The following is a 25,400-nucleotide window of genomic DNA, read 5'->3' as shown; positions in this document are numbered from 1 at the left end:
TGCAGTGCACTAGTGAACAGTGTAAATACACACAGCTCCAACTACTCTGGGCAAAGTACACGTAGATAGGTCCCTGCATTCCCGCGTCCCGCCCCACCGGATGATCTTTACTGCTGATTGGTCGGCTTGGATGAGCCGCCCTCCTCTGATTGGTTCGCTCCACTTTCTGACTTAGGTGGGAAATTGGAAAAGTCTCTGCAGTTTGGCGCCCGAGTGTTGCAAGCGGGTGACCGAGACACCCGAGCCGGGTCACCGCGATCTCTCTGTCATCTTCCAGGGTCACCTCTCACGCTGATCACCACTCACTGTGACTGGATCCCCAACTGTGACCCGATCCGGGCCACTCACTGTCACTGGATCCCCAGCTGCACCGATCCTGCTCACTCCGCCTCCTGACAACCTTTCCGGGTCACCACTGATCCCTGAGCCACCCGGAGGGAGGTGAGTGCTCGCCATAGACCTATATGGAGATGTCACTTGTTACATCGTATCCCCTTCATCACAGGCATTCTGATACATTGTATAGCCATCCATGGCTAGATATTGATCTATGCACACACTGGGTTGTATAGAGTTCTATAGGCAGATAGTGATCTATGCACCTATAGGAGGGAGGCTAATGAAATCATTCTATGTAGGAATACACAAAGCTCACTCCCAATATACAAACGTCAACTCTTGATTCTTACAGTATTGTACAAAATATAAAACAAAATCCTACATAGTCCAATAAATCTATACTTTTTGGTGGAGAGGTTGTGCTCTTTCATGTTTCAAGGGACTTAACCAGGGTCAGATTCCCCCCAATAGACACTGTAAGCATGAAATCATTGATTGTCTAATAATAATTATAATCTGATTGGATGTATCTGTTTATACACAGGCATCCCTCCAGGAGATACTGTATACACTTTGTATAAACTTTAATAGTTTATTTATAGTTTATTAGATCCCCTGATCAATGGATATCTTGGAGGTAGAGTGTTCCCATTGTATATATGGGGACACATCAGGCACCCAGCCCCTCCTGTACACACTGGAGGCACAGGATCACTGATAGACACTTTTTATATGTACTTTATTGGTTATGCTAGCCAAACACTGGTCGATTATAGAGCAATATGCAAAACCAATCGATCCCTCTCCAGCTGGATCTCTGTTGGGCAGTGATTGATTCCTACAACACACAGCAACCTTATGCTGGGGATACACGGTACAATTCTGTACCGTGTATCGACCAGCTGATAATATTCGGCTGGTCCGATCACGCTGCTCGACCCCTGCCCGATCCCTGACGGCGGACAATGGCGGGGAATCGAGCAGCTGATAAGGAGCGCCGGCAGGGACAATCGTTAATCGATCCGTGGACGAGCGGGGACGTGGCGGGAGTCGATCCGGTGGCTAATCGGCCGATGGATCGTCCCGTGTATTCCCACCTTTAGATTGGACAGATCTCAGAAGAAATAGATTAAGCATTGAATAAGCCACAGGTGTTTTATTGTTTGATCCAGTGCAACCCTATGCAACCATCAATTGCCTGCTTCTCAGTACAGAGACTTTCCAACTTGTCCAAATCATATTTTCAAAAATCTGCTCAAAATTGTTTGAGAGGGAATCGATTGGATATGTTCAGGCAACAGATGATTGGCAGATACCATGAGTGTTTTTGAATTGGCTAGATTATTATTTCTGACCGGTCCGATCTGGTTTCTGATCGATTTTGTATAGAAGTGATCAGAAAATAAATCAAAAAACGATCAAAGATCAGATCTGTCAGAAATAATCGATTCAACCAACAATCTGATGTAAAATTGCATTGTGCGTACTAGGCATACGCATGTATGGTCACCTTTAGGCCCGCTGATAAATGCAAATACTGGAGGGAGATTATAGGAACTGCTCCCAAGTGATTTTATGAAAGAGGATAAGTACACACATGCTTCTGAAATATTGTACAGTATAACATTTGGTGTATTAATATGCTAAAGTATTGTATGAAAGGTACATGAATACTTTGTATAAACTTCCTCACTAATTCTTCACTGTGTTACCGGTAAGCTGTAATGTGGTTAGGTGGCTATATGAAGAGTTAGTTCCATGCTTTGAGTAAGGGCTAGTTCACACTTGCTTTAAAAACGTATCCGTAGCTACGTTTTTTGTCCCGGACAAAAAACTGAGCCACGGATACCAATGTTAAAAATAGGAACAGTACACACTCAAGTTAAAAAACGTATCCGCGTGCGATCCGCGGAATACGTTTTTAAACCCGGAACGCAGAGTCCGGACTTACAGCATTTTTCATGGACCCGTATACACGTACGGGTAGTGAAAATCAATGGAGAAACGGGCCTCCCTCTTCACTGACATTTTGGGACACTGGAAACGGATCAGTTTCCAGTGTCCCTTGGTGAAGGATGGGGGCCGCCATGCTGGAGGGGGTAGCAGCCAGGACGGGGGGCTGCGGGGAAAGCGGCGGCCAGGGGGGTCACACCGCCCCCCCCTTGCTCACCTGGGTGCCCCCCGTCCCCGCTCCCCCTCCAGCTCGCACATAATGTAATAAATTATACCTGAAGTTCGGCGAGCCGGGCACTTCCGCCCACAACACTCGAGTCACTTCCTGCAATGCCGCCCTCTGTATTTCAGTGGGCGGCATCGCAGGAAGTGACTCGAGCGGTGTGGGCGGAAGTGCCCGGCTCGCCGAACTTCAGGTATAATTTATTACATTATGTGCGAGCTGGAGGGGGAGCGGGGACGGGGGGCACCCAGGTGAGCAAGGGGGGGGGGCGGTGTGACCCCCCTGGCCGCCGCTTTCCCCGCAGCCCCCCGTCCTGGCTGCTACCCCCTCTAGCAAAAAAAACAAAAAACACGCAAACGGATCCAGAACGTGTGCTGCAAAAAAGGCAGCACGGATCCGTTTGCGTTCCGGTTTTTTAAAATCGGAGCCCGGACCGCGGATGCGTCCCGCACCCGGAGCTAGTGTGGCCCTAGCCTAAGCTCTGAAATAGGCATACATTGTGTAATTGCAGACACTATTGGAGGCAGGGGGACAGACTGTTGTGAATCTGTAGAAATCAACAAGGGCGAGTCTGCCTTTTACTGTTACATGTAGGCCTCAATCGTACTAGTATTTGAGGGGTGGCACACAACATTTCTGACCCCTCACTGAGGGTGAGCACACAAATCCAATTTTGATTGGCCACAGTTTTGTGCTTTATACACAAACCTTTTTTTCCTTAATTTTTGATTGGCTGGCTGAGTTTCTAAAGCAGGCCATACACTTGTTAGTTTACCATCAGATAGATCTCTGATCTATCTGATGTGTTTAGGAACATTTTTTTTTAAATAGGAACAGATTTAAATTGAAAATCGATCTGATTTTTTTTTTTTTTTTTTTGCCATCAGATTTCCATTAGGTCCAATGCAAAATGATAAGCCATCTCTACAGATCGACCTAGATTTTCCAGCATGTCAGATCGATTGAAATCGGCCACAAATCGATCGGTCAATCAATTTCGATCGGTCGATAATTGGCTCAGTGTATGGGCACCTTAAAGGAACCCATAGACTTATAGATTTCCAGCAGATTCGACCATCAGATTCCTGTCAGATGCCTGTCAGGTTGAAACTGACAGGAATCTATCTGTTGTGTGCTACACACTAGGAATAGATTTCAGCATGACAGCTATTGAAAATCCATCGAAATGCAGCTTTGCACCTTTCAATCCAATGCAATGCTATGGGCCATTGATCTGCCGCAAGCATTCAATCGACATAGATTTTCCATACGGACCGATCGAGTAAATCAATCGAATTCGCCAAGAAATCAATCTAGCCTGCTGCATCAATTTCTGATCAGAATGGTTGAATCGGCCACATATCGATGGCAGTAATTGATGAGTGTATGGGTACCTTAAAGGAACCTATTATATACTTGCATCAGTGGGGGGGGGGGTGCTTTTGGATGATCCAGAGGCTTCCCACTTCTGAGAGAACTTGCAGGTATGCTTTAAAAAAAAAAAAAAAAAAAAAAAAAAAAAAGTGAGTCATACAAATTTCTCACCCTATTCTGTCATTAGGGAGAGACTGGGAGGGGCAAACCAGTTAGTCATTTCCTGTGAACGCAGAGCTGACTCTGCCTGCTTAATAGGGAGGGTCAATGAGGTGTAAATAATTCAAGTTGATGCAGGATTATGCAGATTTACCCCGCGCATGCGTCCGTACATTGGGGCAAAATGAAGCAGCCACCAGCCTCCGGTGGTCCCTGATGCTTATCATGTAATAGGCAGCGTGCCAGCAGCCAGCTTCAGACCTCCGATCAGCCGGCGACCAGTGAGAAGCGGGCGCTAGGACCTCGCAGACACCGCACTGATATGCGACAGTGACATTACTTCTGCATATGCAGCGCAGTGTCTACGGGAGTATCGTGCACCCGTTTCTTGCTGATCGGAGGTCTGACGCTGGCTGCTGGCACGCTGCCTATTGCATGATGGGCTGCAGGGACGGACGGACGGGGCACCTGTCATTAAAAATGCTGGGTCCCTGTCGCCACCTAAAACTGGGGGGCACCTGCTACTAAACATGGGGAGTCCCTGTCACTACCTAAACTGGGGGTCACGTGTCGGAGACACTCGCAATCTAATACCTACCACAGTTCTAGTCTAATGTCCCACCATTGCGCAGGTTATGTAAATTTGGCTCCGCCCAAGACCACGCTGCGCCTAAAAGTGCGAACTAGGACTTTAAGGCTTTGTTCACATTACAAATCGCCAGCGCTATCGTAGCGCTGGCGACTTGGTGAACGCTTTTCGTGGAGTTATGACTTATTACACTTCCCGTCGTCAGTTAGGAAGTGAACTTTTTTACCCTGAAATTAATAAATACATTGCATGTATTCTTAAAATCGCCTGGTAAATTGCTTTTCAAAGCCCTTTATCAAGAGCCTTGCGATTTCCCCTATACTTTCTATTGAATCACAATGTGCACTGGGGTTTTTTTTTTTTTATAAAGTGCTTTTCTAAGCACTTTTGCAGAGTGATTCTGTTTTTTTCTTTCACTTCCTGATGTCAGCCAGGAAGTGAAGTCTCTCAGCCGGAAATTAATAAATACGTTGTATTTATTCATAAAAATGCTGGGGAAATCGCTATGCAAAGCGTTTTGTTTTTTTTCAAGCACTTTGCAATTTCCCTATACCTTCCATTGAGGCAAATCGCCCCAAAAATCGTACAGGTAGCACTTTGCTGAGCGGATTGGAATCGAACCGCTCAGATGTGAACACTCCCATAAGGAATCATTGCACAAGCGCTTTTAGGGCGAAAATCGCCGGTGCTTAAAGGCGAAAACGCCCTAGGTGTGAGAAAGCCCTTGAGAATCCCTGTATATGGAGATGTGAAGGACAGGAGGAGGCTGTGTTTGGTATCAGAAAATTTGTGAGAAGTTTTTTATGACTGATTAAGAGGTTGTAGGTCACATGCTGTCCCCTAAATAAGCTCACTGTCTACAGTTTGTGTGTATGTGTATTTTATTTTTGGTATGTGTAGTGGTCGTGCGAGGGGGGGATGAGTTTCAGGGCGGATTAAAACACGTGGAGTAAAGAAGCGTATAAGAATTGCAAAAAATTGGCGACCACAGGAATTTGGGGGTGAATGCTGTACAGAAGTCACAAGACCGTAATGCCGCTATGGGGGGGGACGACAATTGGGTCGTCTGAGCTGATCTTCCACTCCGGATCTCTCTGCGATGGACCAGTACCGCTGTACATGTGCTCGATTCTTTGCAGTGATGGCCCCAACCAACCGTTTCAGCCGAGAACTATCGTGAATGTGAACGTGGCTTAAATGAATGAGGATAACATGCAAACTCTATGCAGGTAATGTCCCTGGTGGGTAGAAATCTCAGAGCTGCAGGGCCCCAGTCTACTGACCTCTTATAAGGCACGGTTCTGCCTATAGGCTGACAGCTGAAGCTAATCAGACAAATGTGTGGCGAATCAAAGGTGCTTATTATAGTGGGAGGTGTCGCCCCACCTGTCACTCCTATACTCACTGCAGTCTCATGTGCAAACAAGGCTCATATACAGCTAATATAATAGGAATAGAAAAGGAAGGAGTTCCACAGATGTCTGTAGCAAAATGTAGTCCAACTTTATTTGATTAGGTTAAAATCCATTCAGCCAGGTAACTGACATATTTCGGACCTACTGGTCCAAAAACCTTGTGTGCTATGATTAACCCTCCTAGCGGTCTATTAAAAACCGCCAGGGGGCAGCGCAGCAGTTTTTCCTTTCTTTTCTTTTTTTAAAATCATGTAGCGAGCCTAGGGCTCGCTACATGATAGCCGCTGTGCAGCGGCATCCCCCCACCCTCTTCGATCGTCTCCGGCGATCAAGCCCGTCTGGAAATCCCGTTCTGAACAGGATTTCCATTAGGACTTCCCCCGTCGCCATGGCGACGGGCGGGATGACATCATGACGTCAAAGGGAGTCTCGATCCACCCCTCAGCGCTGCCTGGCACTGATTGGCCAGGCAGCGCATGGGGTCTGGGGGGGGAGGGCGGCGCGGCGAATCGGCGGGGAGCGGCGGCGATCGGTGTGCACATGCAGCTAGCAAAGCAGCAGATGTGGAGCGGAATTCACCTTACTTAAAGGAAATATCAAGCAATATAGAGATGTACTTACCCGGGCTTCCTCCAGCCCCTGGTAGCCGATATGTCCCTCGCCGCAGCTCCGGTGTCCCGGCATCCCCTCCGCTGGAGATGCCGACCTCGCCAGGTCGCACTGACGTGGCTCAGAGTGTACTGTGCAGGCGCAGTAGTTCTGTGCCTGGGCAGAACACTCCAGACCGCATAGGCGCAGAAGATGTCGACCTGGCGAGGTCCAACGAAGGGGACACCAGAGCTGTGGCAAGGGACATATCGGCTACCAGGGGCTGGAGGAAGCCCCGGGTAAGTAGATCTAATTTTCTCTATATTGCCTGATATTTCCTTTAATATAAGAGGAAGGGCTGCTTTCCAATTAGGAAACCTGTTCTTCACTTCTCCGCTACTAAGATTCCACTGTGATCTGCCTGGTGTATGGCCCATTTTTAAAGAGAACCAGAGATGAAGCAACCTCATGTATTTTACCTTATAAATCAGTGGGAACATGACAGTAAACACCTAATCTGCTCTTTGTTACATTGTTCTCTGTTTAATTTGCCTGTTATCACCTCTAAGATAAGAATCCCGACTAAGCAGTCGGTCTGGCTTTGCTACAGAATAATTATAGCTGAGACTGTGTTCTTTGCTGTCTTCAAGTCCAAGCCTGCCCCCTGCTGGCTTTGCTCAGGAATCATTATAGCTGAGTCATTATAGCAAAGCCAGAATCAATGCTCAGTCCGGGATTCTTATCTCAGCTAGATAACAGACACTTTTAGCAGTGAGGATGGAACAGAGAGCATGGTAAATGTTTTCTCTAATGTTCCCACTGATTTCTATGGTAAAATACACAAGGGTGCTTCGTCTCTGGTTCACTTTAAATGACTGCCATGTTGGATTATATCGCAGAGGGGCGTTTAGATCTCCATTAACTTTCGCTGTAATTTTCCGAACTCATGTAAATGATTGTCTACACACAATCGTTTGTTTTCACAGTTGCCAATCGACTCTCTTGCAGATTTGGCCAGATGGATCGGTGAATCATGGTTCGGCAGTGGAGATCCCCCGATCTGGCCATGGGTACATGGTTTTAGAGTACACTGGGACCACCCCCCAGTATATACATTCAGTGCAAACATACTGTATATAAAAACAAAAATTTGCTTTCCTAAAACAGAAAGAATTTGCGATAATTCAGGTTGGAGTGAGCTCGAGATGTCTCCCAGAGCACCACTGCTGAATATATGCAAATTAACCATTGTACCCTTAGAAGCTAAACACACCTCCAGAACCGCTGGATTGCAATGATGTGTCAGCTTGTTAAATTGTACAGAGCCATAATAATCCAACATGCATACAGACTGTTTCGGATTGTTTGATCCTCATCAGTGCATGGCATGGATTAATTTGGCTCTATGGAGTAGGGCTTGTAAACCGAGAGGTACAGACTAACCAGCAAGCTCATGGTGACCCAGAACTCATTGGAGTGTGTAAGGGACTACAATGGTCCTAAAAGCCCCCTTACTAAGATGTTAAGAAAAACAAAAATTTGCTTTCCTAAAACAGAAAGCATTTGCGATAATTCAGGTTGGAGTGAGCTCTAGATGTCTCCCAGAGCACCACTGCTGAATATATGCAAATTAACCATTGTACCCTTAGAAGCTAAACACACCTCCAGAACCGCTGGATTGCAATGATGTGTCAGCTTGTTAAATTGTACAGAGCCATAATAATCCAACATGCATACAGACTGTTTCGGATTGTTTGATCCTCATCAGTGCATGGCATGGATTAATTTGGCTCTATGGAGTAGGGCTTGTAAACCGAGAGGTACAGACTAACCAGCAAGCTCATGGTGACCCAGAACTCATTGGAGTGTGTAAGGGACTACAATGGTCCTAAAAGCCCCCTTACTGTATATAAGGGGAAGGTTTATCTCCTGTGTATATGGTGGTCATTACCCTTTCAGTACTCACAGTCTATTGGGCTATTTCTCTGTAGTGTATACAAGGGAAATGTTACAAGTAAAGGTTTTAGAGACTCACCCTGAGCTGCTTGGTTACTCTGTTGTACTGGTCCAAGCCCTATGTCATACAGCCTTATCAATCCCTGCCATGTACTGATGAGGACCAAAAGTCCGAAACAGGCTGTCTACATGTGGGTTTGATATGGCTGTGTAAAATTTAAAGCTATAGGTTTGCTATACACCAGCGGCTCTGGATGCTTTCCTGGCTTACACACTCCAATGAGTTCTGGGTCACCATGAGCTTGCTGGTTAGTCTGTGCCTCTCGGATTTACAAGCCCTACTCCATAGAGCCAAATTAATCCATGACATGCATTGATGAGGATCAAACAATCCGAAACAGTCTGTATGCATGTTGGATTATTATGGCTCTGTACAAATTAACAAGCTGACACATCATTGCATTCCAGCGGTTCTGGAGGTGTGTTTAGCTTCTAAGGGTACAATGGTTAATTTGCATATATTCAGCAGTGTTGCTCTGGGAGACATCTCAAGCTCACTCCAACCTGAATTATCACAAATTCTTTCTGTTTTAGGAAAGCAAACTTTTGTTTTTCTTTGCATATTTAGTAGTGCATTGTGGGCAACCACAAATGTTCACTTATAGCTGAATCATTGCAGATTTCCTTCTGTTTTAAGAAGGCAAATACACCAAGCTTTGCTTGTTTATAGTAGGAGGGCTTTTTGGTCCCTTTTATCCCCCTATACATTCCTAGTAGTTTGGGTCACCCTGAGCTGCTTGGTTACTCTCTAATCTATATTAGTGCACACAGTCACACGCGAGCGCACAAGATCCTGTGGTGAGAGTGTCTAAATATAGTCCTATTCAAGAGGGTGTATAGTATGTATACAGAACTGTGTATGTTGTACATAAAAGCACACCATTCAGTGTATACAATGTACAAATGTAGCATGAATTTTTTTTTTTACTGTTTAAATAAAAATATTGATGAACTTTTGTCAATTGTTAATGTGCCCACTCAGGACACAATCTGGATTGTACAAACTTACCACTTTTATATAATATGAGACACTAATGTACCCATTCAAAGTATATTTTGCTCAGTTCACCCAGCTACTACATGCATTTGGTAAAGCCTGGTACACACCATGCAATTTCCCATCAGACAGACTGGTTGAATAGATCATTTCTGACAGGTCCGATCTAATGTCCAATCGTTTTTCGGATCGATTTTCCGATCACTTCTATTCAAAATCATTTGGAAATTAGATTGAATAATCAAGATTGTATCATTAGTGGGCACCTTTAGATTGCAGTCTATACAATGTATATACATACTGTAGGACTATAAGCGGAATCCTGTGCATACATATGTCCTAAGATGAAGGTGTTACGCAGGCCATACACAATTATTGTTCCAGTCGATTCCCTGCAAATTTGATCACTGTGATCAAATCTGCAGTGAATCTTTTTATTTTTTTCAAACTCAGCGTACATTCTGTACTGTACCCAACTCAGTCAAAATGTGCTTCATTGAAGCACTCTTATGTTGAGTTCATTTTACATCATCGTTTGATTAATTTTTATTGCTTAATATATTGCATGTTGGGGAGCTGTGGGGGGCCCCCCAACTACTAACCTTCCCTTCCTCCAATACAGGAGACTATACTGCAGATCAAGTGTTTTTGTGGCTAAACTTGTTATGGGTGTGAACAGTCCCGTTTCTATGGGCGTGTGACACGTGTCATCGCTTTATTTTGCGGCAGGAGGGGGGCGCCGGGTTCGGGGGAACAGACATAATAGTTACAACTCACCTTCTCCAGCCGTTCCACCGCAGCTTCAATGTCTTTCCTCTCACGGCGGCCGTCGCCTGGTAACAGCGCCCCCTGTGATGACGTCTTGCGTGTCATCACAGGGAGCGCTGTTACTGAGACAGATGCCGGGAAAGGAAGGACATTGAAGCAGCGCGGGTTCAGCGGAAGGTGAGTTGTAACTATTATGTCCGCTCCCCCAGCCTGCCACACAACTGCGGGGACCTACCTAACTGAGCTAAACTGCGGGCACCTACCTAACTGAGCTAAACTGCGGGCACCTACCTAACTGAGCTAAACTGCGGGCACCTACCTATCTAACCCATACTGGAGGAACCTACCTACGTAGCTAACCTATACTGCGGGCAGCTATACCTGGCTCCATGGGGGGGGGGGGGGGGGCGGCGATTTTTACACCCTCGCCCTGGGTGAAATTTAGCCTGGAAACTGCCATGGGTGTGAAGATCCTGATTGCCACACTTGTTTTCTGACCCTTGTGAGATCGGCCCCCAGACTGTAAAGGGAGGTAGAAGGGGTGGGAACATTTGGGGGAGCCCCATCAAAGTTTCACTGCAGGACCCCATGAACTGTAGTTACGCCACTGGCTATACTTTGTGAGAATTCTCCTGAATATTATGTTTTTATTTCTTTATTTTTTGTTTCAGTACTAAAGGCGCTTTCACACTAGGAGCTGATCCGTGCGTTTTTGATGGATCGCTCCTAGGATGTGTTTAGAAAGGTAATGTAAAAGCCTATTTGACTTTCATGTTAAACTTTTACATTAGACAAAGCGTTCCAGAGCGGTACGTTTATAATGCATCTGGGAGATTTTAATCGTCCAACCGCGGCGGTTTCCCGTTGGGTGAATTAGAACTACCGCTGCTTATCAGCGTCGCACCGCAGCTTCCCGAAGTCACGCCTCCGGCCGTAACGCATGTGTGGCTGCACACGTTATGTCATGTGAAAGAGGCCTGACTCCTTTTGTTTATCTGGATTCTAGAGTATGTGTTGCTTTTTGTTGTTTTTTTTTTGTTTGTTTTTTTTTGCGTTTTTTTTTTTTTTAAATGATTTTACGGAGTGATTTCAGGCATGTGCCTAGTGAGATTTTCTAGGTATGCCTAGCGATTTTTTTGGTGTAGCAATTTTTTTTTTTTACAGTTTGAACTGGAAGTGAACAGCTTTTTTTTTTGCTTTTTTTCAAACGCTTGGAAAATCACTGTTTTAGCGTTTTTGTCGCGCGAATCTCCACTTTTCCTATACTTGGCATTGAGGCTCAATCGCCTCCAAAATGCTGCAGGACCTGCTTTAGGGAAAAAAAAAATCACATCACTCTGGTGTGATCCACCCCATACAAATATATTAGCCAAGCGCTTTAAAAGCGCTCTTGGTGTGCACCAGCCCTTTTTGTGTGAATATTGTGTGTTTGAACTATTCTGGATGAAATCCTGGTAGTGTTGTATACCAAGGACTTGTCTGAGCACCCGCAATAGGCAAAACCTTATGGTCTGCACACACTTGGAACTTTCGGATGTCTTCCCGAATGGGGCGGTGAGCATACGCATCACTGAAAAATGCAACAAGGCCAGCGTGCTAGCAAGCACCGGGAGCAGCTGACAGGCAGTGAATTCACCTCCTTCAGTCCTCCCCACCTTCAGGGTCCTTTTACACTTGCAGGTAATTCCTGCATTGCATTGACCTATTTTTCTTTTTTTAGAATCTTTATTTTTCAACAAAGTAGGCAACATCATCCAGCAATTCCACAATTAACAGACTTAAAGGAATACAATCGAACTTTAACACATTTCTGTCAGTAGCATACATCAAAATTGCATTAACAGCTAGTGCAAACACAGCATATCTTTTTGCTGTGCAATGTTTCTTTTTCTTTTAATTTGCCTCTTAAACGGACCCCCTGACAAGCTGACGGCGTCAGCTAATGGGGCAGCTCATTATGACAGAGGGGATTCCTTTTTACAGTGCAGTAGTGTATTATACTATTGTCACGTTTCCCCATGCTATTTATTACTATTACTATGTTTCCCCGACACTATTTAGCATGCCAGGCATCTGTCATGTAGCCTGCTATGAGGAGCGAGAGACAAACGCTCTCGCTCCTATTCTGCCCAGCCAATCCCCGCAGAAGGAGACTTCCGTGTGTCGGGCTCGGGCTGCCGCCGCATTAGTTGTTTTGTCATCGCTGCGCATCGGAAGCAGGAGCCGAAGGGAAGGAGCAATGATGCGCCCTCCTCCAGCTCATATGGTTGCCGTTGCGTAGCGATGACAAAACAACTAATGCGGCGGCAGCCCGAGCCCGACACACGGAAGTCTCCTTCTGCGGGGATTGGCTGGGCAGAATAGGAGCGAGAGCGTTTGTCTCTCGCTCCTCATAGCAGGCTACATGACAGATGCCTGGCATGCTAAATAGTGTCGGGGAAACATAGTAATAGTAATAAATAGCATGGGGAAACGTGACAATAGTATAATACACTACCGCACTGTAAAAAGGAATCCCCTCTGTCATAATGAGCTGCCCCATTAGCCGACGCCGTCAGCTTGTCAGGGGGTCCGTTTAAAAGGCAAATTAAAAGAAAAAGAAACATTGCACAGCAAAAAGATATGCTGTGTTTGCACTAGCTGTTAATGCAATTTTGATGTATGCTACTGACAGAAATGTGTTAAAGTTCAATAGTATTCCTTTAAGTAATTACATTAGGTTAGGCAACTTATAAACCATGTTATATTGCAGAATACATCTGATAAGCCAGGTAAATACAGTAAACTCTCACATCACTTTAAACCAGTATACAATAGTCAGCGGGTGTCAACAAGTATTTGTACGCACAAAGAGGAAATGATTGGCACTGCAATAGCGTTTCATCTTTAACAGTGAGACACAGTCCAAATGCAGTGAATACATGACATTCGTGCAGCATAAATGAACATACGGGTTCTCAGAGGTGTGATAGTGGCGGTGGGTGCCGTCCGTTTCACGATATATCATGCTTCTACGGAGCCTCCGTAGAAGCGCGATACAGCGAGAAATGACAGTCAGGCGGTTAGTGCCCAGCACCCACCGCCACTATCACACCTCTGAGCACCGGTATGTTCATTTATTATGCTGCACGAATGTCATATATTCACTGCATTTGGCCTGTGCCTCACTGTTGAAGATTAAACGCTATTGCAGTGCCAATCATTTCCTCTTCTTTGTTCATACAAGTGAGAGGAGAAACTAGCTGGTGGCGGGGGACCAGAGGATCCGGGAGGGACGTCGAGGGACAAGATGGCTGCAGGGGGCTGGTAGAAGCCCCAGGTAAGTGAAACTCATTCTATTTTATTTCTTCTTTTTTTTTTTTTTTTTTTTTGTTTTAGGGTTTAGGTTCCCTTTAACCCACGGTGCTTAGAGTAATGGAAGTCTATGGGTGATGCATGTAGTGTAAACGACTGAGTGCTGCGGACCGAAACCGATGGGTATCCCAGTGATGTAATTCCTGCCCAGCAGGGAGTATGTCACTGAGCAGGGGGCGGCGCTATGCTTATGACCAGCGATAAGATGAATCCCAAATTTCCTCGAATCAAACAACTCACTGCTGTAGTTTTTTGCAAAGCAGAGGCTGGGAAGGGGTGATGTGAAGGAATGTCTCACAGTTGAAGGTCACCTGGGCGAATTTACTGCAAATAGGCCTCGTGTGTGACCACCTGTTCTGACCTCTCTTGAGAAGGGGGGGAGCAGTCATGCTGATCACATTCTCAGTCCGCTGAACTATTGTATTCCACCAAGATAAGGTTGTAAGAGGTCAAGAGTTGGGGGGGGTGTAATCAAATGGTGCTTTCACTTACAGTAGTTTGTGTTCCATGCAATGGGAGAGGTTGAATTGTGCGCTGGAAAAGAGTGCATGTTGGATTTCTCACAGCCTTCCGCACAGTTTCTCCGAAATGGCTCAAGAAAAGAAAAAGTTTTTTTCAAAATATGCTTTTGCAAAAAGAAAAAATAAATTCCCTGTTGCACCATTCCATAAGTTCTCAGTAGCCCACAGCTGTCTGCTCATGTATTTTTATTTTTTTATTTTTTATTTATTTATTATATACAGTGGGATGCGAAAGTTTGGGCAACCTTATTAATCGTCATGATTTTGCAGTATAAATCGTTGGTTGTTACGATAAAAAATGTCAGTTAAATATATCATATAGGAGACACACACAGTGATATTTGAGAAGTGAAATGAAGTTTATTGGATTTACAGAAAGTGTGCAATAATTGTTTAAACAAAATTAGGCAGGTGCATAAATTTGGGCAGCACAAAAAATAAATGAAATCAATATTTAGTAGATCCTCCTTTTGCAGAAATGACAGCCTCTAAATGCTTCCTGAAGGTTCCAATGAGAGTCTGGATTCTGGTTGAAGGTATTTTGGGCCATTCCTCTTTACAAAACATCTCTGGTCATTTAGGTTTGATGGCTTCCGAGCATGGACAGCTCTCTTTAACTCACACCACAGATTTTTAATTCTATTCAGGTCTGGGGACTGAGATGGCCATTCCAGAATGTTGTCCTTGTTCCTCTGCATGAATGCCTTAGTGGATTCTGAGCAGTGTTTAGGGTTGTTGTCTTGTTGAAAGATCCAGCCCTGGCGCAGCTTCCGCTTTGTCACTGATTCCTGGACATTGGTCTCCAGAATCTGCTGATATGAAGTGGAATCCATGCGTCCCACAACTTTGACAAGATTACCAGTCCCTGTACTTGCCACACAGCCCCACAGCATGATGGAACCGCCACCATATTTTACTGTAGGTAGCAGGTGTTTTTCTTGAAATGCTGTGTTGTTGTTTTTCCTACATGCATAACCCCCTTGTTATGCCCAAATAACTCAATTTTAGTTTCAGCAGTCCACAGAACCTTATTCCAAAATTGCGCTGGCTTGTCCAAATGTGCTTTAGCATACCTCAAGCGGCTCAGTTTGTGCTGTGAGAGGAGAAAAGGCTTCCTCTGCATACAACATCTCCTTGTGTAAAGTGTGCTGAATGGTTGAACGATGCACAGTGATTCCATCTGCTGCAAAATGATGTTGTAGTTCTTTGGTGCTGGTCTGTGGGTTGACTCTGACTGTTCTTACCATTTGTCGCTTCTGTTTAACTGAGATTTTTCTTGGTCTGCCACTTCAAGCCATAACTTGAACTGAGCCTGTGGTCTTCCATTTCCTCCAATAATGTTCCTAACTGTGGAAACAGACAGCTGAAATCTCTGAGACAGCTTTGTGTATCCTTCCCCTAAACCATGATGGTGAACAATCTTTGTCTTCAGGTCATTTGAGAGTTGTTTTGAGACCCCCATGTTTCTACTCTTCAGAGAAATGTAAAAGAGGAGGGAAACTTACAATTGACCCCCTTAATTACTTTTTTTTTTACAATTGGATTCAATTACATATGTAGTTCAGGGGCCGCTGAGCTTACCAAGCCAATTTGAGTTCCAATAATTAGTTCTAAAGGTTTTGGAATCAATAAAATGTCGAGTGTCCAAATGTATGCACCTGCCTAATTTTATTTAAACAATTATTGCACACTTTCTGTAAATGCAATAAACTTCATTTCACTTTTCAAATATCACTGTGTGTCTCCTATATGACATATTTAACTGACATTTTTTTATTGTAACAACCAATGATTTATACAGGAAAATCATGACGATTAACAATGTTGCCCAAAATTTCGCATCCCACTGTATATACTAAATCATATCTATGCTGTAAGTATAAAGCCTGATGTGTAGCTGTGTCACTAATAGAGATGGAAATAATTCTGCACTGATGCTGATTTATGCAAATGTATGCACTCCCTTTGCTGATGAAATCAAATAATTTGATATGTTGTTAAAATTTGGTTTGCTGAGTACGAATTAAAGGGTACCCGAGACAGATGAAAAGTTTTATGCATACCTGGGGCTTCCTTCAGCCCCCTTCAGGCTAATCCAGTCGCTGTCCTCCTCCGCCACCCGGATCTTCTGCTATGAGTCCTGGTAATTCAGCCAGTCAGCGCAGTCCGGCCGCGTACCTCTCCCACAACCAGGAACATTCTGCAACTGTGCAATAGTGCTGTGCAAGTGTAGTACGCTCCCAGCGGCGGAGTGTGTGCATGCACACTACGCCAGACTGGCTCAAGTACCTGGACCCATAACGGGAGATCCAGGTGGTGGAGGACGACAGCGAGGGTCTGATTAGCCTGAAGGGGGCTGGAGGAAGCCCCATGTATGTATGTATAAGGCTGCTTTCACAGTGGGACGTTAAAGTCCCACGTTACAGCAGCCAGTAACGCACCCCCACCGCACAGTAATGAAAAATCAATGTGCTGTTCAGAGTACCCACGTTGCGTTACAGTGTAACGCTACACGTTGAATGAAAGTGCAGCATGCTGTGCGTTTATACTGGGCTTTAGCTGCGTTAGACTGCTTGCACATGCTCAGTGACTAGCCACATGGCTACTTAATATTCACTGCACTGTGGTGACTCCTGGTGGAACTGTAGTGTTTTCAGGATCATGAATGAATCGTGCATTTGATCCGGATCTTTTTTGTGAGTCAAATCATCCGGATCATCACAATGAATGATTCGGTTCACAGTTGATGTCTGTCTGCAAGAAACAAGTACATACAGAATGTACAGTGCAGGGAAAGTCGTCCTGCTAGTCATTTCACCCCCAGTCTGCTTCCCTAGTAAAATGATTCAAATGATTTGGTTCAAAGATCCGGATCTTTTCAATGATCCGATTCGAATAATACGAATCCTTGAAAAGATCCGGACTTCCCATCATTATCCTGGAGTGGCTGTTCTATCAGTATAGATAGAACAAAAACAGTGCACCAAGAGCTGCATAACGTGGCTCAATCTGAAGTCCAACTTCAACACCACCCCTAAACCGCAACGTCTTGGTGTGAAAGAGGCCTAAAAGTTTAATTTTATCTGTCTCAGGTTTACTTTGTTACACAGTAGTACTCTACATATGCACTCCCCACAAAGCTGCAGGGAATCCACTGATAATGTTGTGCACATTGAACACAGAGGTGTTGTCTATCACCCATAAACTTGAGTTCAAGAAAAGTGGGTGTGGCACTCCTTACAACCAGGAGGATTCCGTGGGTCGAGTTGCATTGGGTCAAAAAAAACCCGCACAGTAGGTCACTTGCACTTTCAAACACATACAGCCACTGACGTGTGCCTCGTAGATAATGGTAGGAAGGAAGCAATATATGTACTCACTGTAATCAAGAGACAGATTCGGGCACCATCCGTCATTCAGCTCATTTATTTGTGGACAGTTTGTGCAATACAAAGAGTCAGAATGAATATCACCTGATCCTCATGGCGAAACCGTGCGGGGTAAGATGGAGGTGGGTGCTTTGGGTTGTAGAAGGGGCGGCGACGGCCGTTTCGCGTCCACCAGGACGCTTGGTCACGCTGCGTTCCACCCATGGGCTGAATGAGCTGAATGACGGATGGTGCCCGAATCTGTCTCTTGATTACAGTGTCTATCACCCATAAACCTGGTTCAGATTGTACATGAAGAATGTGTAATAGAGGAAGAATCTCCTCATTCCCCTGCAGAGTACCTGCACATCACTCTTACATGTACCCACAGTTACATTGCCTAGGGCCTGATAGATGTTCTTTGTTCTGGTCTTCTACAAGTAGTCTTACCAAGGACTAGTTTTAGTCTATGACTAAAAGTATTAGAGACAGAAGATCAGCCGGCTAGCCAGGTAACTGGTATTGTTTAAAACGGAATAAATATAGCAGCCTCCATATCCCTCTCAATTCCGTTTTTTGTTTGTTTTTTTAATTCCTAAGCGTTGGCAGTTAAGAGACGCATTTCATGTTACATACTTTCAATCAACACAATTCTAATATGCAAATTAGGAGTCGCAGTCCGTGGATTTTTATACCGACTCCACACCTGATGGGAAAATGCCGTCTCCCGGCGGTTCAACGCTCCCGGGTGCACGGAAACGCAGCTTCGTGTGTGAAAGGTAAAATGAAAGTCTATGGACTTTCATTTTACCATGGTAAACGCAAAGGAAAAGGGCTCTAATGTGAAAGAGCCCTAATAAATGCATAGAATAAAAAAACGATGTGGAAAAAAAAATTGATATTTTACTTACCTGGGGCTTCTTCCAGCCCCCGTAGTGTTTGAGGCCCCTCAGTGTCCTCCGGTTCCCCTCTGTTGAACTGATGTCACACTCATTAACCCAGCTGGGTTACAGCTACAGCATATGAGCTCATGTCACCACTACCCAATCGTTCCTGGCTGCTCCACAATTAGGACACATTAGGGAAAGCCAAGTGCACCTCACTACTCTGTCCAGACTGGCGCCACGCTTGCCATAATATCACGAAAGACCAGACACAATATTTATATTGTGCTTTTCTCCTGGCGGACTCAATGTGCTTCAGGGCTGCAGTCACTTCATGGGTGACCAGGATGATTAGGGGGCTGGCTTGAGTCGGGATTAAAACTGTGATCAAAGGCTCAAATCCCCCATCACAGGCCAGTACACTATCCAGCTGACGGCAGGTGGGGTGCTATGACCAGTAATTAGATGGTGGCCCCACCATTGACACCAAATGCCTGGGCATCAGTTTATTTGTGAAAGAATCATATCGCTCAGCAGCTTGATAATTTTGTTAATCAGGGATTTTTTGTTGTTGTTGGTGAATGTATACATCCCAAAAACATACTGGACACAGAACAGTCACCTGACTGACTCAAAGCGCCCAAGCTGCAGCCACTACGATGCGCTCTATAGGCAGTAGCAGTGTTAGGGAGACTTGCCCAAGGTCTCCTACTGAATAGGTGCTGGCTTACTGAACAGGCAGAGCCGAGATTTGTGTCAGAGGCAGAGCCCTTAAAGAGACTCTGAAGCGAGAATAAATCTCGCTTCAGAGCTCATAGTTAGCAGGGGCACGTGTGCCCCTGCTAAACCGCCACAATAGCGCCGCTAAACGGGGGTCCCTTGACCCCCAAACCCCCCCACTGCGACACTTGCTCGCAGACTTGGTCACTCCTGGAGGCAGGGCTAACTGCTGCAGCCCTGCCTCCAGTCGCGTCTGTCAGCGGCGCATCGCCGCCTCTCCCCCGCCCCTCTCAGTGAAGGAAGACGGAGAGGGGCGGGGGAGAGGTGGAGACACGTGCTGACAGACGCGCGTGGGGCAGGGCTGCGGCAGTTAGCCCTGCCCCAACCAGGAAGCGCTCCCCCGCATTACGGAGGGGATTTGGGGGATCAGGGACCCCCGTTAAGCCGCGGGATAGCGGCGGTTTAGCAGGGGCACACGTGCCCCTGCTATCTATGAGGTCTGAAGCGAGATTTATTCTCGCTTCAGACTCTAAAGAGCCTCTGATGTCTCTAAAAAAAAAAAAAAAAAAAAAAAAAAGTCTTTTCATGTCGTAAATCTGTGTAATACTTTATCCCTATAACTAAACTGCTGCATCCCCGCTGATGTAAACTATCTAAACCCCCCCCCCCCCCCCCCAAACTCCAGATATGAGCTGCAGCCCTTCCTCACACGCGTTTGTTAGTGGCGGATCGCCGCCTCTCCCCCGCCCCTCTCAGTCTTCCTTCGCTGAGAGGGGCGGGGGAGAGGCGGAGATCCGCCGCTGACAGACGCGTGTGAGGCGGAGCTGCAGCTCATAGCCCTGCCTCACACGGAAGCGCTTAGGGCAGCAAAATCCACGACCAAGAAAGTTGTGGATTTTGCAGGGGAGGGGGGAGTTGGGGGGGGGGGGGGGGGGGGGAGATTTAGATAGTTTACATCGGTGGGGATGAGGCGGTTTAGCTAGGGATAAAGTATTAAACAGATTTATGACATAAAAAGACTTTTTTTTTTTTTTTTTTTTTTAGACACTTCAGAGTCTCTTTAACCATTACACTATCCAACCACCCTAACTTGATGTCTGCAGAAAAATAGCCTTAACTGAAGTGAGAGGTATATGGAGGCTGTCATGTTTTTCCTTTTAGGGCTGCTCAAATCCAATCCGGGAGACATCTGGATAGTTGCTATCCGGATATCTCCCAGTAAACCTGTGCAGGCTGGGCAACACACACACGCACACACACACGTGTGTATATGTGTATATGCATACATTGTACAGCGCTGCGTAGTATGTTGGCGCTATATAAATACTAAATAATAATAATATACCTATCTAACCTATACTGCAGACATATACCTATCTAACCTGTACTGGGGGCAACTATATGAGCTACCTATACTGGGGGGGGGGGGGGGGACCTGTAGCTGGCTACCTATACTGCGGGCATCTATACCTGTCTCCACGGTGGGGCATTTTTCGCCATTTGTGCAATTTGGCCTAGAAACTGCTAGTATTTTGGCTCCACCCACATCATGTTTTGGCCACGCTCACACGCCGCTTTCAGGAACCCCCCCCCCCCCCCTTGAAAATCCTGGATTTGCCCCTGCCCCCCCCCCTTGAAAATCCTGGATTTGCCCCCCCCCCCCCCCCCCCGATCAATTGGCCGTGGGATTGTACCCTTAAAGAGACTCTGTAACCTCAAAAACATCCCCTGGGGGTACTTACCTCGGGTGGGGGAAGCCTCGGGATCCTAATGAGGCTTCCCACGCCGTCCTCTGTCCCACGGGGGTCTCGCTGCAGCCCTCCGAACAGCCGGTGACAGACCCGACTGTCCAATTCAATATTTACCTTTGCAGGCTCCAGCGGTTGCGCTGTGGCTGCTTTCGGGCCCGAAGTAGATGGAAATACCAGATCTCAGTCGGGTCCGCTCTACTGCGCAGGCGCCGGAGACTTGCGCCTACTTCGGAGCCGACAGCCGTCAGAGCGCCTGCGCAGGAGCCGGGAAGGTAAATAATGACGTCATCTTGTACGGAGGGCCGCAGCGAGACCCCTGAGGGACGGAGGACGGCGTGGGAAGCCTCATTAGGATCCTGAGGCTTCCCCCACCCGAGGTGAGTACCCCCCCAGGGGACGTTTTGACGTTACAGATTCTTAATGGCCACCTTTACGTCTGATATACACCATGCAATTTCCCATCAGTATAATGGGTCAAATCGATACATTCTAATGCTGGGTACACATGGTATGATTTTTCGTCCCGATTGTTTTTTCCACTCGATTCTCTCATCTTCATTTGTTTTTATCTTTTTCAATTAACTTCTATGAGAAATTGAGCACAGAAACGATCTGGAGAAATATCGGACATGACGGATTTTGTCAATCAGATCCATCTATCGCACATAAAATCGTACCGTGTATTGGGCACAACTAGTCCAATCGTGTTTCCAATCGATTTGGTACAAAAGTGATCGGAAACCTGATTGGACGTGTTGGAATAATCTATTCCATCCATTTATCTGACAGAAAATTGCATGGTGGAACATTCTGTTTGCTCAATCCAGTTAACAAATTTGATTGTAAGCTCTTGTGTCAGCGTTAAATAAATGCATGCCTTTCCGTATTCACACCTCTTACACGTACTTATTCAATGCTAATCTATAAAAATCATTGGAACGTATGTATGGCAAGTGGCAGCACACACGTCACGCCCCTCCAAAGACCCCCTCTGCAGACGGGACTAGTCTCCCAGCAGGCGCCGCGCAGCTGATCCGCCCGATCCCCGCCCAGCTGATGCCAGTGGGCGGGGCTGCACGTGGCGCGCGCGGTAAAGGCATCCCCGACCTTCCCGCTCAGTTTGTGGCGCCACATTTTGAAGTTGGCGAAACGCCCCGCCTAGTGCGGGTGCGCTGATTGGTGGATGGGCGGGGCTGATGATTCCTGGAGGGGGTAGGGTGTCGCTGGTCAGGCAGGTTTGGTCAGCTGATCGTGTCTGTGTGACCATGTCTGGTCTCTGTGTGTATCCCATGATCATCTGTATATACACTGCTGTGCTGCAAAGCAGCAAAGGGGATCATCTTCCACTATTCCATTACTGGGTGTGTACTTGTGTTTCCATTGTATGGTTTGTGTGTCTGTGTTGTATATATTTATATGTGCATACATTTTTACTAGCAGTTCATATTGGCCCTTTTACAATTGTCATCTTTACAGTTATGATCAGTTATGTGTGTGACTATGAATGTAACATGGAATGTTTGTGATACTTCCCAACTGTTTTTTTTTTGTTTTTTTTTTTATATCTGGAGATAACCAATGAAAGGAGCGATGGCTATAAGTAAAGGTGCCTATTAATAATTCAATCTCCTGTACGATTGATCAATCAGTTAGATCAGGTATCAATAGTTGTTCTGTCAATCCAAACTTCAAAAGATTTGTAGTCTGGTCGGATTGCTTATCATTTTCCCCTCCGTTGGTGGGTCCGAACGATCGATTCCAATTGATTGCATTGATCTGATTTGGCCATGAATTGCTCATCAAATTGGATCATAGATGGGCCCCTTTATGATTACAGCCAGTCAGTGGCTGAGATATTATTTAGTATTTATATAGCGCCAACATCTTACCTAACTGTCCCTCAGAGGAGCTCACAATCTAGGCCCTACCATAGTCATATGTCTATGTATGTATCGTATCACGTAGTGTATGTGGTGTACTCTAGGGCCGATTTAGGGGGGAGCCAATTAACTTATCAATATGTTTTGGGGGTCTGGGAGGAAATCTGCACAGGCAGAACATGAAAACTCCTTGCAGATAGTGCTCTGGCTGGGATTTGAACCCGGGACCCAGCTCTGTAAGGCAAGAACACTCATCACTATGCCACCGTGACGCAAATAGTTCCAGGTTGTATTCAGTTTTCACGCAAAATGTGTGCATTTTGAGATTAACCAATCGTAATTGACAGAATGTTTGGTCCAATTTGCATGATCAGTAAATGCAAGCTGTAATTATTAGCATTTCATTGACCATCTGTAGTTATGATCAGTTTGATTGCAATAAGCATTTTATTGGATGACTGTATTGTGTGCAGCCTGCATAAGGCCCTTTCACACTTGTGTTTTAACATGCAAACGGATCAGGATCGGAACCGTACGGTTCCGATCCGGATCCGGCTCGTTTGCATCAGGCTGCCATCCGGATCCGTGTGGTAAAAATAGCAAAATTACTATTAAAATTGTTGGGGTCAGCAGAAGGTGCACCTGTAGAATCAGGTTCCTCCGCTGTTTAGGCCCCAGCTCCACCTCCGTCATACTGCCAAACAGCTCCAGCACGTTAGTCACTGCTGCTCCACTCCAGGAATGCTTGGCCCATGTGTCCCCATCCGAAATGGCCGCTAGAATACGCTTAGGAAGTGGGGTAGAGCGTCAGGTGTTTGTATCCAGTGTGTTCTGTGCTTTCCGTTCCCCATTGGCTTCTACTTCCGGATGGTGCAGTCAGGCTCCGGTCCGGCTGCGTGAGCCAGATGATCAGGACCCGAAAAATAGCGCATGTTGGAAAAGAGTCCGGATCCGATCCGGCTCCGTTCTGTACGGAGCGTACGCATGTGAACATCCGCATAGACTTTGCATTGCTATGCGGAACGTACGTTCCGTTTGTACAGTTTACGGTCCGGATCCGATCAGGCGAATCCGGACAGGGAACGCTAATGTGAACCAGGCCTTACTCCTATCCATTCACAAGAACTATTGTATGCAGGGATTGAGACACAACCTCTCTGGTAGCAGTTTGGGGAAGAGTTGTGTACTGATGCATTGTAAGCCTCTAAGCTAGTGATGTGTTTGTTGCTATGGAGTGTAGAGGAGGGACAACATACAACGAAGCAGCTTTCAATGTGCTGGGTGAGTCTGAGGCCAATGTGGTCAGGGGCTGTCGAATGTCACTAAAGATCTGACATGCCGTTTATCTGAAAGGGGGCTTTGGAGGAAGAGGGTGCTTGGCTGAAAACCATCTAGTGTGTGTACAGTAGCATCTTGTTATAGTAAGCTTCTGATATCGTAAACTACTTTTCCTGGTCCCTTGGAGTTTACTATAAAGGGATTTCACTGTATAAGACTTAATGTTGAGAAACACTAACTTAATACACACACAATTTCTCCTCCATTTGTGTAGCCTGCTGGGATCAAACCCGATCCTTAGGGTGACACTGCTGGGCTCCAATGATGTAGAGAGATGTTGCTAGGCAACAGTCGAGTGATGCTTTCTGTCTATGAAAATGGAAAGGGATCAGAGAGGCTTTTATGAACAGGGTAAGGCGGGGAACAATGAACTCCGTCACTGATTGTCACTGAAAGATCCAGGTTGGTGAATTATTAAAGGGACCGAGCACCTGTACATTAAAAAAAATATAAAATTAATCTTGTGGTGGTGGGGGAGGGGGGGGAGGTTGGTGGGAATGCCATTACTTATGGGGGGCAGCTTCGCTAGCGCCCAATCTTCTCCAGGGAGTGTTTGCTGCTTCAAGCTCCCGGCGTGTCATGTGCTCTTGGCCGCTGCATCCCATGCTGGGAGATGTAGTCTGCTGTTGTGAGTATGTCTCCCGACCGGGAGATGTACTTGCATAGACGGGCCACATCTCCCAGCATGCATCGCATTGTTTGGAGGCGCGGGACACCACCGCCTGATCTTCAAAATGTCAGCTGCGGTCTCTTCTGGGGAAGATGGCAAACTATACGGACAGCAGGCTAGAGAAGCAGCCCCCCCAGTTAAGTAATGCCCATCACCCACCCCACTTTCCCATGGCACAATCTATTACCAACCTCCCTTATTGGGAGGTTCATTTTAATATTTCTTAATGTACAAAGTGCACAGGTCCTTTTTAAGCAACCTTGAGGGACATGTGTATGGGGATGTAAAGGATGCTAAGTGGTTTAGGCTTCAATATTGTGCCTAAAGTTCCTCCTCCATTCCATAGAGCATCAGTTAAACCTTTCACTCTCTGCATACTAAATGCTGATTTTATTGTGCATTTTAGGTCACATGTGAGGATCTATACCACATTGGAGGGGAATTCAACAACCACATTCTAATATGGAGGAAGATAAGGTTGGTAACGCTCTCG

The 25,400-nt window shown here is 45.9% G+C and overlaps 1 protein-coding gene across 2 annotated transcripts in view; it reads left to right on the top strand.

Moving 5' to 3' along the window:
• Positions 1-376: 376 nt before the first annotated feature.
• The window catches only part of E2F8 (E2F transcription factor 8), a 60,585-nt gene continuing 35,561 nt past the window's right edge, over positions 377-25,400 (top strand). Inside the window, exons 1-2 of one of the 2 annotated variants that reach the window (XM_068261210.1) lie at positions 377-441; positions 25,314-25,384. In XM_068261210.1, the coding sequence (XP_068117311.1) occupies positions 25,370-25,384 (15 nt within the window). In that variant the 5' untranslated portion in view covers positions 377-441; positions 25,314-25,369. Of the gene's footprint in view, positions 442-22,122; positions 22,381-25,313; positions 25,385-25,400 lie in introns of those variants that run through there. The other variant, XM_068261209.1, reaches the window with a different exon arrangement.

Source organism: Hyperolius riggenbachi, chromosome 11, assembly GCF_040937935.1.
Source record: "Hyperolius riggenbachi isolate aHypRig1 chromosome 11, aHypRig1.pri, whole genome shotgun sequence".
NCBI lineage: Eukaryota > Metazoa > Chordata > Amphibia > Anura > Hyperoliidae > Hyperolius > Hyperolius riggenbachi.
Note: the sequence above shows the minus strand (reverse complement) of the source record. Positions and strands in the feature narration are given on the sequence as shown.